Raw genomic sequence first — 17,405 nt, forward strand, 5'->3', positions numbered from 1 at the left:
TTCAATTTTTATCTCTTCAGGAATTGTGTTCTAAAACCACTGAAACTTTAGAAGATTTTTTTCCACTGGGTTAGGACGTTCCGTTTCCAACTTATTGAACATGCGGGTGTGAAGGGCTTTAATAGGTGACAAATCATGTTTTAAAATAGAATCACATTTCCAAATACTCACGTTCAAAAATATGCTCCCAGAAGTGCAGATTTCTTTTGAGAAGTTGTTTGTCCCTCATTGTTAAAACTCTACTTCTACGTGGAAGGGATAAGTGTATTTGAGTGTATTTTTCAAAAATACACTTGAGGTATGAGGTTGCACCTACTGAGACTGTTTAACACATAAAAGTCAGCAAACGTGGGCACTTGTCTTTTTGTAAAAGAAAAATGAAATAATAATTCTATGTTCCATGTGTAGAAATACATTGCGGTTTGGGGCACCTGGGTGGCTCAGTCAGTTAAGCATCTGACTTCGGCTCAGGTCTGATCTCACCGTTTGTGGGTTCAAGCCCCGCATCGGGCTCTGTGCTGATAGCTCAGAGCCTGGCATCCATTTCAGATTCTGTGTCTCCCCCTCTCTCTGACCCTCCCCCACTTGCACTCTGTGTCTCGCTCTCACAAAAATAAATAAACATTAAAAAAAAAAAGAAATACATTGAGGCGCATTACTCATCTCATCACAAAGCGTATCCAAAGATGTTACTAATCTCAAATGTCTTGTTGTTCTAGAATCAACTAAGTAATACTGTCCTATGGCATTCTGTCTACATGTGGCTTTAACTCCTTTGCTCTCCTTCAATAGCTTGTTCGATAACTGACTTGTGAATGTTGCAGTCAAAGAGCTTCATACAGGTCACTGTTAATGACAGTGAGCACAGATCCTTACTTCAAATAACCTGCTTGATAATTCCTATGGAGCAGGGCTGGCTTCTGGTCAGACTTCATGAATTTTTTTTTTATCCTGAATGGGAACACCGGCCGTATGTTCCTACTATCCCCTCTCTCCTTCCTCTATGTCCAAAACTCAGAGGGCACAAGACTACTCAGAGCAAAGACTACATTTTTCAGTCCCTTCTCTCTTGCAGCTACCTGTGGCCTTGGAACAAAGTTTGGGTCATTGGAATATACGTAGAAACAATGGATGGCCTTCAGAGGAAGGGGATATCTTTTGCTCCCTCTCCTCTGACCTAGCTGGAATTCAGATGTGATGGCTGAAATCTAAGCAATCATGTTGCAGCAAGGGGGAGAAGCCTGGTACTGAGGCAGCCAGAACAGTAAGAAACAAGGGGCCAGGGTCCTTCGTGACTGCATTGCCATCAAGTCAGCTCTGGACTGCCCGTGTTCATGTGGGAGAAGTAGCCGCCCGTCTTTCTTGAGTTTTGTGATTCTGGGTTTTCTGGCTCTTGCTGTAGTATGGACCACCAACTAACGCACCTGGTAACAGTTGACGGAAAGCTCACGCAAAGACCCAGAGAAGGCTCAGCCCTCCCACCCTGTCACGTCAGCCTATGTTTGTGCCGTGAATGAATACTACTTCATTCTGCAGCTTCCTAACAGAAACTGCGTATAAGCCACGTGCCTACGTCGTCGGGACTCGTCTATAAAAACAACATAATATAACCATTAGGTCTCCTCTCTCGGGGATGTGTCAACGGAAACGCGTACCAACAACTTTGAAAGCAAATGAACGAGGGTGCCGCCACCAGGCAACCTCTACTCCACTCTCCTCTTGAGACAACTCAAGACCCAGGTGGGGCCTGTGTCTGATGAAATAGACCGCAGGGGAACACCAGTATCCATGTTAAACGTTAATAGAGACTCATTTTTTTTTTTCTTGGTCACTACACACATCCACAAAGACATTCCACTCTCCCCTGCTCCTCTCCCACCCTTACCAACGAATGTCTCTATACACCCCCCTGGTGTGCAAGCGCTCCACTATGAAGCGTACAGATAGGGGGAAATCTGCATAAATACGTGCTCTCCATAAGACTGAAACCTTGCAAAGGCAAATGGTAAATCAAGGGGTAGGTGTACATAAAGATTGTGGTGCCTTACCTGAATACCTCCAGAATGGTCCGTTCTGATAACTTGGGAGCCACCTGCCTAAATGCTTTCTTGAAATCTTCCAATGTTAAATATCCACGGTCTATTTTGAAATCAAAATATAAAACATTCACTTACTCCTATAAACCCTAGGAACTGTTACCTCCGCCATATTTGCGCGAAACTTCATTACTCAGGGAAAAGCAATAAATATAAGGTAATCTGAGACCGTCTCACCGGAAGAATGTAAGAATCTGGTAACACTCCCCTTCTGTGCAGTCCCTGATGATCTCACAGGCCACTTCTAGCCCTATCATTTGCTGATTCTTTAAGTGCCAGGGAACGGACCGCAGACATACGGTGCCATAATGGCACATTAGGCTTCAAGTCTTTGTGAACTGCCAGAACAATTTATTCTTCGAAATCCATTTATTTTCTTGCTTGGTGTTAGAATTATATGAATTTTTAGAGGGAAACCATCATCGCAGCGAAGACGCTGACCCTGGACTCCATGAGTCTTTCCATCCTGCGTGTGATCTGTGGGGTTCGAAGCCACTTCTCTTGGCCATAACCAGTGTGAGAAAACAATTCCTCCGATCATGTGTGGGTCAAGGTAAGAGTCAAAGGAAAAAGGCCAAATGATCTCCCACACCTCTGTAGGTGGCTCATGACCTATATCCCCATGTGGCCAGCCCTTTTGCTGTCCCCATTACAAAGTAGGCAAATTCCAAGTACAATCACATCACTGTAAATATTATTTTATCCATGGAAAATGTCAAGAATTTAAGACTGTGATAGAGAAAGAAATTCGCCCCAACATCTAGATGATGGCTAATGAATACAGTAAAATAATCTTCCAGGTCTATCGATCATTTTATTTAGTAAAATAATCTTCCAAGTATATTGATTATTTTATTTACTGAGAGTACGTGGCAAGTTGTCTTAATAGCAATTTTTTTATATCAAAATGATTTAAAGATACTTACAGTGCCTGTCAAAAGCTGTGAAGATGTGTCTTATCTCGTTCCGATGGAGTTGAACTTCCTTCTTTTTTCTTACAATACTTAAAAACTCCTCAAGTGATAGGCCTAGAAGTTAGGAAAAACAATTTGCCAAAGATGACCATCTTCCTCTTTAAGAACAAACATAAATGAAAAGTGATACATATTATGAACAAACTTTATGTTAGTTTTAACGAACAGTGCATATTCGTAAAGATCTATAAGGATGAAAAGACATTTTGCTAAACAGACCCAACCCTACCAATCAGTAGCAACAACGATAGGCACGGTTGGAGTTCACTAAGATTTTCCAGGGAATAAAGGAATGGTGACCTCAAAAAAGCGTAACACTCTTCCCTCTACAAGATGTGAAAGACAGGCCCGAAACTACTTATTAAACAAGGCGTCCTAATTTTTCTTTCCTTATGGTTCTTTGATCCCTTTTTTCCTGGCCAGATGTCATTATGGCAGTTTTTTCTTTTTCCAACTGGGAGATCGGGCCGAAGAAGTCGCTTCTCAAAAGTCAATACCAATTGCACGCCAGAGATAAAGGTGGAGAGAATGTTCCATAAACAATAGAGCCGGCACCATCCACAGCCTTGGATGCTCCCGGCCACTAGTCTGCAGCCTCAGGCTCTGCTTCCTGTGATTCTCATAATAAAAGAGCCCAGCATGATCCTACGAGGTTGGATACTGTGATTACAATGTCTATTAAAATGAATTCTAATGTGATCTTTGTAGTAGGTCTAAAGAGTAGAGCCAAGGATTTAAGCATTGTAGTGAACTGAGCCCTAAATATATAAAAAGAGCAGTTCATTTTAGTAACTCAGAATTTCCATTACAGAATATATCACTATTTTAAAAATAGCCCCAAATCGTACGATAACCACATGCTAATTTCTAAGAACTTGCACTTAATGGTGAGGTAATACTGGGCTGTGTACCTTTCCTAAAATAGTTTCAATTATTAAAAAACAACAACAACAACATAGAAAATAGTCTTCTTAAGGGAACCCTCGGGCAATGTTGGTAAGGATGTAAATTGGTGCAGACACTATGGAAAACAGTATGGCAGCTCCTCAAAGAATTAATAGAACTACCATATGATCTGGCAATTCCTCTTCTGGGTATTTACCCAAAGAAAACAAAAACACTAATTTGAAAAGATATCTGTATCTTCATGTGCGCTGCAGCATTATTTACACTAGCCAAGGTATGGAAGCAACCTAAGTTTCCATTGATGGATGCATAGATCCAGAAGATGTGGTTATATACACACACGATGGAATACTACTCAGTCATAAAATGAATGAGATCTTGCCATTCTCCACAACATGGATGGACCTGGAGGACATTATGCAGAGACAAGTAACATATGATTCCACTTATACATGGAATCTAAAGAAACAAAACAAGTTATGCTACGTGAAATAAGTCAGGCAGAGAAAGATGCCATATGTTTTCACTCATATGTGGATCCTGAGAAACTTAACAGAAGACCGTGGGGGAGGGGAAGGGGGAAAAAAATTTACAGAGAGGGAAGGAGGCAAACCATAAGAGACTCTTAAATACTAAGAACAAACTGAGGGTTGATGGGGGGTGGGGGAGAGGGTTTCGAAAGTGGGTGACAGGCATTGAGGAGGGCACCTGTTGGGATGAGCACTGGGTGTTGTATGGAAACTAATTTGACAATAAATTATATTTAACATAAAAAAACTTGAGAGATACAGAGAACAGATCAGTAATTATCAGAGGGGCTGAGAAAGGGAGTAGGCAAAATGGATGAAAGGAATCAAAAAGTACAAACTTCCAGTTATGAAATAAATAAGACATGGGAATGCAATACACAGCATGGTGATTATAGTCAATAATATTGTATTACATATTTTTTAATGTTTATTTTTGAGAGACAGAGACACAGCACAAGTGGTGGCTGGGGCGGGGGGGGGGTGGGGGGCAGAGAGAGAGGAGACACAGAAACCGAAGCAGGCTCCAGGCTCTGAGTTGTCAGCAAAGAGCCCCACACGGGGCTTGAACTCATGAACCATGAGGTCATGACCTGAACTGAAGTAGGATGCCTAACTGACCGAGCCACCCAGGCGCCCCTCCCCTTGTATTACATATTTTAAAGTCACTAAGAGATCTTGAAAGTTCTCATCATAAGAAAAAACAATTTTGTAACTCTGTATGGTCACAGGTGAAAACTAGACTTATTGTGGAGATCATTTCACTACACATACACATAATGAATCATTATGCTAAATACCTTAAACTAATATAATGCTATATGTCAATTATACTTTACTAAAAAAAATAGTTGTATTTTTCACGCTTTTCTTATTTGTAGTTAAAGGTTTAGAAACTTAAAAAGCCAACCTATCTTTATGTTTAAATGCTCTTCTTACAACTCTTTAGGACCCACTGTGTGCTGTGTGCCACACAGTGTTAAGCTCTGAAAATAGAGGGTAAAGAGAACACACACGATTGCAGTTCCAAGGGAGTTACTGGTCTAGTTGGGGAGACAGTGATTATAGATTATACAGGCTCAACTGCAAATGTATACATAATCATAATCGTGGCATGTGAATGAGAGGGAAAACAGGAAGTTATAAAAGGATCACAGGACTCCTCCCGCAGAGTAGACTCTGATGATGGAGGGCTAAGTGTTAGGAATATTTAAGATAATATCTATGATGAGAAGGTGGCAACTGGAAACAGCATGTGCCAAGGCCATGCGGTGGGAAGTGGGAGAACAAAATGGCCCCTGTGGCTGGAATGTGGTATTAGAGGGCTGGGTCGGTCTCCGTAAGGCAGGCAGGGCCAGAGGGCACAGGCCCTCGTGGGCCACAGGAAATCGTTTGGGTTTTCTTTGGGGTACGATAGCAAGTCAATGAAAGGTGTGGATTGGGAAGTGACATAATGTGATTTAAGTTTCTTAAGGACCATCATGGCCATTTTCTCAACAAAGGAGAAGGGAGGAAGCAAAATGAAAGGGGAGACCAGTTCAGGAGCCTACTGGCCGGAGAAGAGGTTGCCAGACCATCAGCGGTGGGAACAGAGGAAATGGAAAGTTTCCCAACACAGCTCGGGAAAGATGAGGGGTGAGACGTAGTGGGTCAGAAGGAAGGAGGCACCAAGAATAACCCCTAGGTTGAGGTTTGAGGAGTCATTTAGAGATGACGGGGAGAGCTGCAGTGTGGACATGTCAACTATTTGATGCCTTGGCGAGGAACCACGGGCACAAGTCAAGAAGGCAGCTGCGTATACCCTAGGCAACAGGGCACACCTCCCAGCGCCTCCCAGACTGTCTGCCATGTGCTCGGTAAATGTGTGTTGTGCAGAATTAGCAGCCTCTCCCGTCACAGCTAAGGACACGCAGTGACGCGGCTGTTTTCATCTCGTCACTTGTGAGACCAGAGAACATATTTAGACTGCTTACTGAGGATAAAACTGAAGTCTAGTCATGCCATGTTCCCACAGGATCAAATCTGTTAACTTTCAAATCTGTTTTACTTTCATGAACACCAGAAGTTAATCAGTTAGACAGCATCTAGATTAGTTAAAATTCCTGAATCATATAGTCACTGATCACACCATGCCCTACGGAGCCCTTCACAATCTGCCCGGTCCACCTTTCCAGCCTCCCTCGCAAACTTCCTGAGGCTTCCCCAAGGCAACAGGTCCTTTCATACCTTCCCAAGAGCTGGGCACACACATTACCTGCAATGAGCTTCTCCTTTTTATCCTACTGACGGTTTACATCTCCTTCTGTAGGTAATTAATGCATTACCTCTTCCTTGAAGTCTTCCCTTATTTCTCCCAGCTGAGTGCCTTTTCTGTGACCCAACAGCCCTCTGTTCATAACACAATTGTTGGGTAATTTTTTAATCTATTAGGTCCTATGGTAATTATCTGATCATACACACGCTGCCTGAGACGCACTAAGGGAAAGCACTGTATGGGGTTTAAAATTTTATCCCTAGTGTGTAGCGTGATACCAGACGCACAGTAGGCATGGATTACATGTTTGTTATATAAGTAAATAAACGAATAGGAAAATGTTATTTCTAGTTTTCAGCAAAGAGCATTACAATGTGTGTTTTAAAAGATCTCCCGGGGCGCCTGGGTGGCTCAATCGGTTAAGCGTCCAACTTCGGCTCAGGTCATGATCTCGCAGTCCGTGGGTTCGAGCCCCGTGTTGGGCTCTATGCTGACAGCTCAGAGCCTGGAGCCTGTTTCAGATTCTGTGTCTCCCTCTTTATCTGACCCTCCCCTGTTCATGCTCTCTCTCTCTCTGCCTCAAAAATAAATAAATGTTAAAAAAATAAAAATAAAATATCTAAGTCTGTAGTACTAATGCCAAAAAGTAGGTTACTTTCTATTCACCTAGCCAGCAAAATAAACCATCCTTTTAGAAACCCCAACTTATTGGGGCGCCTGGGTGGCGCAGTTGGTTAAGCGTCCGACTTCAGCCAGGTCACGATCTCGCGGTCCGTGAGTTCGAGCCCCTCGTCAGGCTCTGGGCTGATGGCTCAGAGCCTGGAGCCTGTTTCCGATTCTGTGTCTCCCTCTCTCTCTGCTCCTCCCCCGTTCATGCTCTGTCTCTCTCTGTCCCAAAAATAAATAAACGTTGAGAGAAAAAAAAAATTTAGAAACCCCAACTTATTAATACCTATGGTATAGTAAAAAACAAGTGAAACTCAGAGAGAAAGGAAATGCATGCATAATATTTGCTCTTTACTTACCATTGTGTATGATTTAGGGAAATGATAAGAAACAAACAGGACAATGCCATTGTTCTATGTGTGATTCTCACACACACACACACGTACACGAGTAGTGATATCTTTTAAAGTACATATTCAGAAAACCCATTGGTATTTGAGGCCATAAAGCAGTGAGGGTCTTTATTTCATAATCTTGTGGGATAAAAAGCAAATGTTCTTTAGTTTTTCCTAGAAGGAAATGTGGGTGCCACTTGGAAAAGGAAAACAATCTAATAACACAAATAACTCTATATACGTAATCAAGTTCTTTTACACTATTTTCCCCATAGGACAAGATACCTTTTTTTTTTTAAGTTGATTTATTTTTTGAGAGACAGAGCGTGCAGGCCAGCACAAGCAGGGGAGGGGCAGAGAGAGATGAAAACAGGGACCCGAAGTGGGCTCCACGCTGCCAGCACAGAGCCCGATGTGGAGCTCAGACTCACCAACCACCAGATCATGACCTGGGCTACAGTCAGATGGTTATGTTTTAATAAGGGTCATCACGTAATATTAAACCATGCAAACACATCCCCACTGCTCCCTCCACTCCCATGCCCGTATCTTAATCTTCCATGGCAACACATACCCAAACGCAAGCCCCTTTTCTAACAAGGATAAAGTTTCATTGAGCTTGGCTCTCACACTGTAGCAGCCCAATCACCTTCCGCAGTCAGCGCATGATGGTTTGCTACTCCTGCAGCTCTGAGATGCAAACACATTCGAGTAAGTTTTCTACATCTTGCTGCTCTTTAAATGGCCTAGAAATACACTTTCTACTGCTAGCTCCACCTGCTGTCACAACACTCAAACCTAAGATTACCGCTTCACAGAGACTTGCAATAATTCTATTGCCCTCAGATTTCATGCTCAATGACAAATGCATTACCTGTGTTCGCCCCTGGAGTGAAAGCATATGTTCAGAAAATTCTAACTTCAAATACAACGTTGGGTCTCCTATGTGCATTGTTGCACTAATAACGGTTACCTAAATACGCTTTACTGCAGTTACACATTAGGATCGTGACAACATCAGGAACCACATAGACCTGTGTGTTTATCTGAGCTTCTTATTACCCTGTTTACAAAAGGTGTTCAGAGAACACCTGGGTAGTTGGACTCTATCGGTAGTTTGCAGGGTTTTTTTTTTTTTGTTTTTAGCTGTAGGAAAGGTGTAAACCCGAAAGCCTGATGTGCAGAGGAAATGAAGGCAGAACTATCTTGTCTGGAGCAAGGTGGCCCCTCCACCATTCCCTGTCCAGCAGTGTCTGTGGAAGTGTCCCCACAGGACCCAGGATTAAGGACCATGACTTAAAGACCACCGACACCAGGGACCTTTACAGATCCTTCCAGGCTCTGCAAGTCTATGCATTTTCCTTACCAAGGGAAAACACGTCCTTTCATTTTATAAACTCCTCTTAGCAGAACGGACTCTTTGTGTTCTGTAACAAACACATATATTTTACTTTGCAAGCTATTTACTACTTGTGATATAGATATGTCATAGAGGCAGGCTAGGAATGTCTATCTTTTCTACCTTTTTAAGTAGTTTCCTAGGAGAATAATCATCTTTTATCATAGGGGTGGATATATTCTAAAACTATATAAATTTTTCCTTGAAAGTTTCATTATGTATATATTTTTGAGGTTCAAAAGACCACTGACCCTATGCTTCAGGGCCCACAGAGAAATCCTCTTGAAAATGAAGGCATCTAGTTTCTGGCTATCACAGTGAGCTTAAATTAGAAACTGCAATAAACCTGAGGAGAGTGAAGGAGAAAACAATAAAAATGTCAAGTTATTTAGACGGTAGGTCTGCTCCTAGATTTAGTATAAAAAGGAGGGTTCATGTTCATTGTGCCATATATTAATTTTTCTGGGGCTTGAAAATGCCTAAAAATGAGCTTTTAAAAAGATAAAGTGGCTTTTTAAAAGGTGTAAGGCAAGCCTTCTCTACCTTGAGAAATAAAATTCGGATTGCGACTTCCAGAGGCCATGAAGGAAAAGAAGGGACACAATATGTTCCCATAAAAAGATTGTAAGGACAGGGGCACCTGGGTGGCTCAGTTGGTTGAATGACTGACTTCGGCTCAGGTCTTGATTTCACAGTTTGTGGGTTCAAGCCCCGCATCAGGCTCTGTGCTGACACCGCAGAGCCTGGAGCCTGCTTCGGATTCTGCGTCTCCCTCTCCGTCTGCCCCTCCCCCATGCATGCTCTTTCTGTCTCTTTCTCAAAAGTAAATAGACATTAAAAAAAAATTTTTTTTTTATTTATTTTTTTATTTTTTTTTTCAACGTTTATTTATTTTTGGGACAGAGAGAGACAGAGCATGAACGGGGGAGGGGCAGAGAGAGAGGGAGACACAGAATCGGAAACAGGCTCCAGGCTCTGAGCCATCAGCCCAGAGCCCGACGCGGGGCTCGAACTCACGGACCGCGAGATCGTGACCTGGCTGAAGTCGGACGTTTAACCGACTGCGCCACCCAGGCGCCCCAAAAAAAATTTTTTTTAAAAAGATTGTAAGGACAGAAGGAGAAAGTGGCAACAACAATGGTGAGCTATCCCCTGTTTTGTTTCTTAGGGGATAAAGAGAGAGAAGCAAACCATAAAACAGACTCTTACCTACAGAGAACAAGCTGAGGGATGCTGGAGGGGAGGTGAGCGGGAATGGGCTAACTGGGTGATGGGGATTAAGGAGGGCACACACGATGAGCACTGGGTGTTGTAAGTGATAAATCACTAAATCCTACCCCTGAAACTAATATCACACGTACGTTAACTAACTAGAATTTAAACAAAAATTTGAAAAGGAAAACAAAAAATAATGGTGTGCTGTCATATTAAGGTGGATAAATAAATTCAGAGAACTGATATTTTCTTCTGGCTTCCTGAATAAGAGTAAGGGAATAAAGAGAAAAGAATCTACTTTAATGGAAGAAGTCAAGTTTTACCATATCATTGGGAGGAAAATGAAAAGGAAGAGTAAAAAACAGGTTATAATAGAGGAATCTGAACCAATAAAACCTTACTTCTGTCAAACAGGGACTGGAATCATTACTTTCTTTTATCATGTATTATCTCCTGCTTTTATCATGTATATCTCCTGCTCATAAACCTGCACAGGTTCCTCAGTGTTATCACTGCAAAGTCCTGACACCTTATCCCGGAATTTAAAGCTTCATTATTCCATCTAGGCAGAGTGGGCCTCAATCCCCCTTCTTAACACTCAGTTTCCATCAGGGTAACTTACTCTGCTGACACAACAACTCATTTATAGGTAGGCACTATACTCCTTGCTGGTGTGGGAGGTAAAAATATTCCAAGGAGGGTAGAATCCATTTATGCTAGGACTCATTATTAACAGTATGACAGTTGATAGCTCTGGATATGCAAACCTGGGGGTGGGTAGGCAGGGAAGGTGGGGGGGGTCTTACAACCAGAGATCTGGGAGAAGTCTCTGCCTCCGAGCTAGCGTGGGCCCTGGGGGAAGAAGGTCTGCGAGAGAAAGTGCACAGAAGTGGACTGCACAGAGCCCTTACAGAGGAGACAGCGCCAGCCAGGCCTTTCCCACTTCTAGCTGTGGGGAGTGAGGGATAAAGCCCTTCTCTGTACTGTTAGCAAACGCCTCGGCAGTCCCATGACATCCATCGTTTTTACGAAGAGTGTGCTGGGTAAGTAATCCACGCTGAGTTCCGTATCCACACTGACCTAGCACAGACAGCACCAGGAGCCAGCAGACAAGCGCAGAGCTGGGATCTGCATTCACTCATTTCACTATGTCCTCTTCTTTGCTTCTCCACCTTTGCAAATCCCACCCATCCTTTTCCGTCCAGTTCTGGCCCTCACCTCGCATCTCCCTCCTCCAATCTCTTAGAGGTTTTCTTGTCCATAGTAATTATTTGACATCTGGCCATAAATGAAGTGACAATACCCTTTTATGTTCCCTATATTAGGTCAGTGTCTGTGTCTCCTACTTTTTTTCTACCCTACAGTGAAACGTGGTCAGCGTCCTCTAAATGAGTAATGAGATAAATTCATTTAGGGGTGAACATCTATGGGCAATACCACAAAATGGCCCTATGGTTAGGATTTCAAGATAAGGTAAGCGTGATGTGTATGCATTTCCTGATCACAGGAACAAACTAAGAGGTCAGTAAATAATACTATACTATACCGTGGCTTTAGTTCGTCAGGCAGCAGCCCAAAACAAGAAAACATCCACAACCAAAAAAAGGTGTTTACAGAATTGAAAACACTAGAAAATGGACATTTAAACTTAGGAAAATAATACAGTTCACAGTCAACTAGTGAGCTCCAGACAATTCAGATGAGATAGTAATAAATAAAAGTATACAAGCCAACTGGCCATTAAGCTCATGCATAAATTATTTGCCAATTGAACTGACAATGGAGAGCACGATTGAGTCAAATAGTCTACAATCACTGTTATGTTGAATCAGTCTCTTTGATTTTTCCATTAGGTTGAAGGTTAAAAGTAAGTTCCTGGAAGGTTTTTTTCTTCTTTAAGTATGAAAGTGAAATATGTTCATTGTTTTAAGAGGGAAGTAAGAAAACAAAAAGAAAAAAAAAAAGCTCGATCTAATCACCTTGTGAAAAGAAAATTCTGATGTACTTTGTTTTTTTTCCATAGGCATATTTTATATGGATCTGGGATAAACACATACAGACAGCTGTGTAAGGATTCAGTGGGGGCAATGTTCATGTAGTTCTTATTCACAGCATTTGGCATACTAAGCAAAAGCCCTATAAATCTTATTTTTTGTTATTCATATAAAATGCTCAACAATTTGTCATACAATGAAGTCAAATCATCTGATATCACACGTGGTCTTTCTTTGCCCTTCGTGCTGAGCCATTCAGATGTGTTTGACATTAAACCACTGGCCTACAAGGAAGAAAGTTTAAGGAACAGCCTTACAAAATTCACCAGTGTATTTACCAAACAGTTTGTGGAACATCAATGTCCATTCATCAGTCTCTCTTCCATGTGACATTGTGAAAGAAATATACTGTACCAGGGAAAACTCTCTCTCTAGATAAGAAGTTTCTATTGTATGGACGATGATCACTGGATTGTCATTCCCTATTTGTTCTGGACATTAGGTAGCTCAGAACCAAATCTGTTATCAACCTCCAACAATGGCACAGAACCTTCTGTATACTGATCCACTCCTGACTTCAACTTGTTGGTTAAGTTCCTGGGGGATGAACACTGTCCTCAACTCTGTCTAATGACTAATATGACCCATGGCACCATTAAAATCAAGGGTTTAGCCAATGGTTGAGAGGGTAAGTTTGGAGATCAGACTGCTGTGGTCTGTTACTTACTTAGATAGTTACACTATGCATACTTAACCTCTCTGAGCACTGGTATTTTTTTTAACTTATAAAATGAGGTTAATCTTGGTATCATAGAGTTGTATTAAATTTAACAATTCGTGCCTAGCACTCAATCACAAGTCTGCACATGGTAAGCATTCAGAAAATCATAGCTGTAATTATTATCTATAATAAATATTACAACACATGTAGAAGTATTTTGCAAATAAAGAACCATCAAATGCCAGGATCAAGATATTTTATTATTCCTCTCTAGAGCCTAATCTCCTCATTAAAAAAATTTTTTTTGATGTTTATTTACTTTTGAGAGAGAGAGAGAGACAGACAGACAGAGACAGAGCTCCAGCAGGGGAGGGGCACAGAGAGAGGGAGACACAGAATTTGAAGCAGGCTCCAGGCTCGGAACTGTCAGCACAGAGCCCAACATGGGGCTTGAACTCACGGACTGTGAGATCATGACCTGAGCTGAACTGGGACCCTCAACCAACCGAGCTCCCCCGGCCCCCCCCCCCCCCGCCCCTTAATTTCCTCTTTTTTAAGAAAAGGTAGCAAATAACAGTTTTTTAGGTCTCTTCTAGTTGCAACCTTTTGTGCTCTATACTTAGAGAAGGTATGAAATGTATCCCAGAGAGTGAGCACTGCAATAAAATACAACCCTTTAAAATAGGTAGCTTTAGTATACATTAGAACCACCCCAACAGTAATCTGTTGCTTCTTAAACAAGAGACTTGACTTTTTTTTTTTTTTTTGGTCTCCCACTAACATAATTCCTTATTCCTGCCGCCTAAACAGTTTTTGCTGACAGATACTTGCTTGTTAGGTTACAGGCATTAAAATGCCTTCTTGCGGGGCACCTGGGTGGCGCAGTCAGTTAAGCGTCCTACTTCAGCCAGGTCACGATCTCGCGGTCCGTGAGTTCGAGCCCCGCGTCAGGCTCTGGGCTGATGGCTCAGAGCCTGGAGCCTGCTTCCGATTCTGTGTCTCCCTCTCTCTCTGCCCCTCCCCCGTTCATGCTCTGTCTCTCTCTGTCCCAAAAATAAATAAACGTTGAAAAAAAAAAAAAAAAAAAACGCCTTCTTGCTACTTATTCTGGCTGCCTTCAGACTCTCCGAGTGTGACTTTTCTGGAGACGATCTCCTCTAACTTCTAAAGGTTTTGACTTAACTTTTCATTCTTCTTAATTTTAACAAGGAAAATCTACAGAAATGACCCACCTGTTAGACCAGAAGCTCCTGGAAAATAGGGCCCGGGCACCCAGGTTTAGGTACTAAAGTGTGTGCATAGTCAAGACTCGGCTGAGTCAGGGTCAATCCAGGATGTGCGTATGGACCTCACCCAGGAAGCTGGGTCTTCCTCACCCAGGAACTGGGGCCTGAACAGAGAATCCTTTAGGGTGGCACGCTAGAGATGTGGCATGACCTTGTCTGGATGTAAAAAAAGAGCCATAGCTAGCTGGAGAATTCCCAGGTCAAGGCTACCAAGAAGGACTATGGAAAAATTGATTACCTGAATAAATAGCTCCCAGAAAGCCAAGGCCACATTTCAGTTCTTTTTCAAGATCAAAACATGAAAGAGAGAGATAATGTAGCTGACAGAACATTTCATCTGTTCATAAACCCTCTTCCTGCAAGAAAAATAACATGTAAAAGGTGACTCATGTATGGAAAGGGAGAAAAGATGGAGCTGATGGCCTGAAATTTGTTCAGTTGTGAAGAGTTCTAACAGAAAAAAAAGTTATGTTAGCAGCAATCAGAGTTCAGCAGTGATTTCTTGCTAGGATGACTTTATTCTTTCTTTTGAGTATTTGTGGTCTTGAGTCTCCCTTTCAAATAAACATGAATTAAAGCTAGTTGGAAAGGTAGCACCCTGACTTTAAGTCTATTTCCTTTAAACGAGAAGGATATGATGCTCTGAGAAGGTTCATCTGCCATTGATACCAAGACCAGGAGAGGAACTGGGGGAGAAAAAGAGAATAAAAAAAAAAAGAAAGAAAGAAAAAAGAAGAAGAAGGAAAAAGACTGGAAATCTGTAGAATAAGGAGGGTCCCTTCACACTAATTTTGGAGCCAGGTGCTAAACATCTGCACTTTGATCTCTTTCCTCCGCAGACCTTCCCCTGAATTTCTCAGATGGCTACATTACTTTGTGACCTTTTGAAATATATCTTTAAAAAAAATTTTTTTTAACATTTATTCATTTTTGTGAGAGAGACAGAGCATAAGCGGGGGAGAGGCAGAGAGAGAGGTAAGCAGGCTCCGGGCTCTGAGCCATCAGCACAGACCCCGACGCAGGGCTTGAACCCACGAACCGTGAGATCGTGGCCTGAGATAAAGTCAGACACCCAACCAACTGAGCCACCCAGGTGCCTCTGAAATATATCTTAAAGTTAATTATTAGGAAAAGACACATGTGAAAAGAAGCATCCTCATGAACTGACATGTGAAAAGAAGCATCTTCATGAACTGACTGAGAAGTGGATGTGAGAACAGATGTAATATCCTTGATATTAAATGCAAGAAAATGCATACAGAGGCAGGGGCAGGAGCATATCGTTAAAGTCAGAAAGGCCTCATAGGGAAGACTGTGTCCACTATGGAAATATTCCAGTTTTGAAGCAATCCTTGGGCCATAAGGAGTTTGAGAAAATGTTCCATATCCAGGTACTCTTCATTATATATGAGAGAGCTCAGGCCTGGAAGAGACCATGCAAACATAGTGAATGGAAAGAAACTCTTTTCCAAAGCATAAAGCTCCAGTGGCCATCAGAACTAGTTTCAAATGGAAGCTCTGTGACTGCAACAAACGTGAGAAATATTTCTGCCTGAAGTCAGAACTCAAAAATTAGAGAGTTCATAAAGGAAATTTTGTAACTTTCACGAACATATCTTCAGCCACAAGCCAAAGTCAAACCTCTCTCAAACATCAAGGAAACACACACACACACACACACACACACACACACACACACACACACGAATCAGTCCTCACTTTGTATCAGAGTATATGCACACACGGGTAGAAAACCTGCCTTCATTTAGGATTATTGAAGGATATGAAGGATAATTTACCCTTCAAATTATCCATACAGGAGAGATATTATTCATATCACATGAATGTAACATAGACAAGGAAAGCTTTTTATGAAGTCAGATCTTGTTAAACATGAGATAATACATATGGGGGGGAATCTTCTGATATTGAATACGGGAAAAAGTTCTGTCAGAAGTCAATCTTGGCTGTACATTAGACAATTCACTCCAGCTGTAAAGAACATGGGAAGTCTTGGGGTGCCTCAGTGGCTCAGTTGGTTAAACATCTGATTCTTGATTTCGGCTCAGGTCATGATCTCACGGTTTGTGGGTTCGAGCCCCACATCAGGCTCTGTGCTGACAGCTCAGAGCCTGGAGCCTACTTCAGATTCTGTGTCTCCCTCTCTCTCTGGAGCCTGCTTGGGATTCTCTCTCTCCTTCTCTCTTTCTGCCCCTCCCCTGCTTATGTAATTTCTCTCTCTCTCTCTCAAAATAAGTAAACGTTAAAAAATTAAAAAAAAAAAAAAGAACATGGTAAATTTTTCTTCCAGAAGGACACCTCTTTCTACATCAAAGAATGGTGGGGGAAAGAAAACCTTCTGTGTAAAGGCAAATCCTTAATTCAGAGAACACACATTAGGAAGAAAGTCTATGAGAATAATGAATGATCTGAGAGTGACTTCAGCAGCAATACCACTGGCTTTATCAGAAAAGTTGCAAAATGGAGAAGCGCTATATATGTACCATGTGGGGAAGACCTTCACCCAGACAGAATCGAGAAAATCACTCACCATTTAGGGGACTGCTAATAGGGAGAAATGCTACCAATGCAAAAAATGTGGGAAATTCTTCTGCCAGAAGACAGAAATCAGTTTAGATTCAAAAATTCATATAGCAATCCAGAGGAAAATATGTAGGGAAGGCATCATGAAGAAGTTACAGGGGCACCTGGGTGGCTAAGTCAGTTAAGCATCCGACTTCATCTCAGGTCATGATCGCACAGTTCATGAGTTCAAGCCCCGCATTGCGCTCTGTGCTCACAGCTCAGAGCCTGAAGCCTGCTTCAGATTCTGTGCCTCCCTCTCTCTCCCTCTCTCTCTCTCTCTCTCTCTCTCTGCCCCTCCCCCACTCGTGCTCTATCTCTGTCTCTCAAAAATAAATAAATGTTAAAAAAAAAAAGTTACAACTGGGGCGCCTGGGTGGCTCAGTCAG

The 17,405-nt window shown here is 42.1% G+C and overlaps 1 protein-coding gene across 5 annotated transcripts in view; it reads right to left on the minus strand.

Annotated features, from left to right (window-relative positions):
- EFCAB11 (EF-hand calcium binding domain 11) overlaps nt 1-17,405 on the minus strand; it is a 160,837-nt gene that overhangs the window by 133,398 nt on the left and 10,034 nt on the right. For all 5 annotated transcript variants that reach the window (XM_040477985.1, XM_040477989.1, XM_040477986.1 and 2 more), the window contains exons 4-5: nt 3,023-3,124; nt 2,049-2,139 (exon numbers count right to left, since the gene is read on the minus strand). In XM_040477985.1, coding sequence (XP_040333919.1) covers nt 2,049-2,139; nt 3,023-3,124 — 193 coding nt within the window. The remainder of the gene's footprint in view (nt 1-2,048; nt 2,140-3,022; nt 3,125-17,405) is intronic.

This window comes from Herpailurus yagouaroundi, unplaced genomic scaffold, assembly GCF_014898765.1.
Source record: "Herpailurus yagouaroundi ecotype Mexico unplaced genomic scaffold, PumYag 141, whole genome shotgun sequence".
In the NCBI taxonomy this organism is placed as follows: Eukaryota; Metazoa; Chordata; class Mammalia; order Carnivora; family Felidae; genus Herpailurus; species Herpailurus yagouaroundi.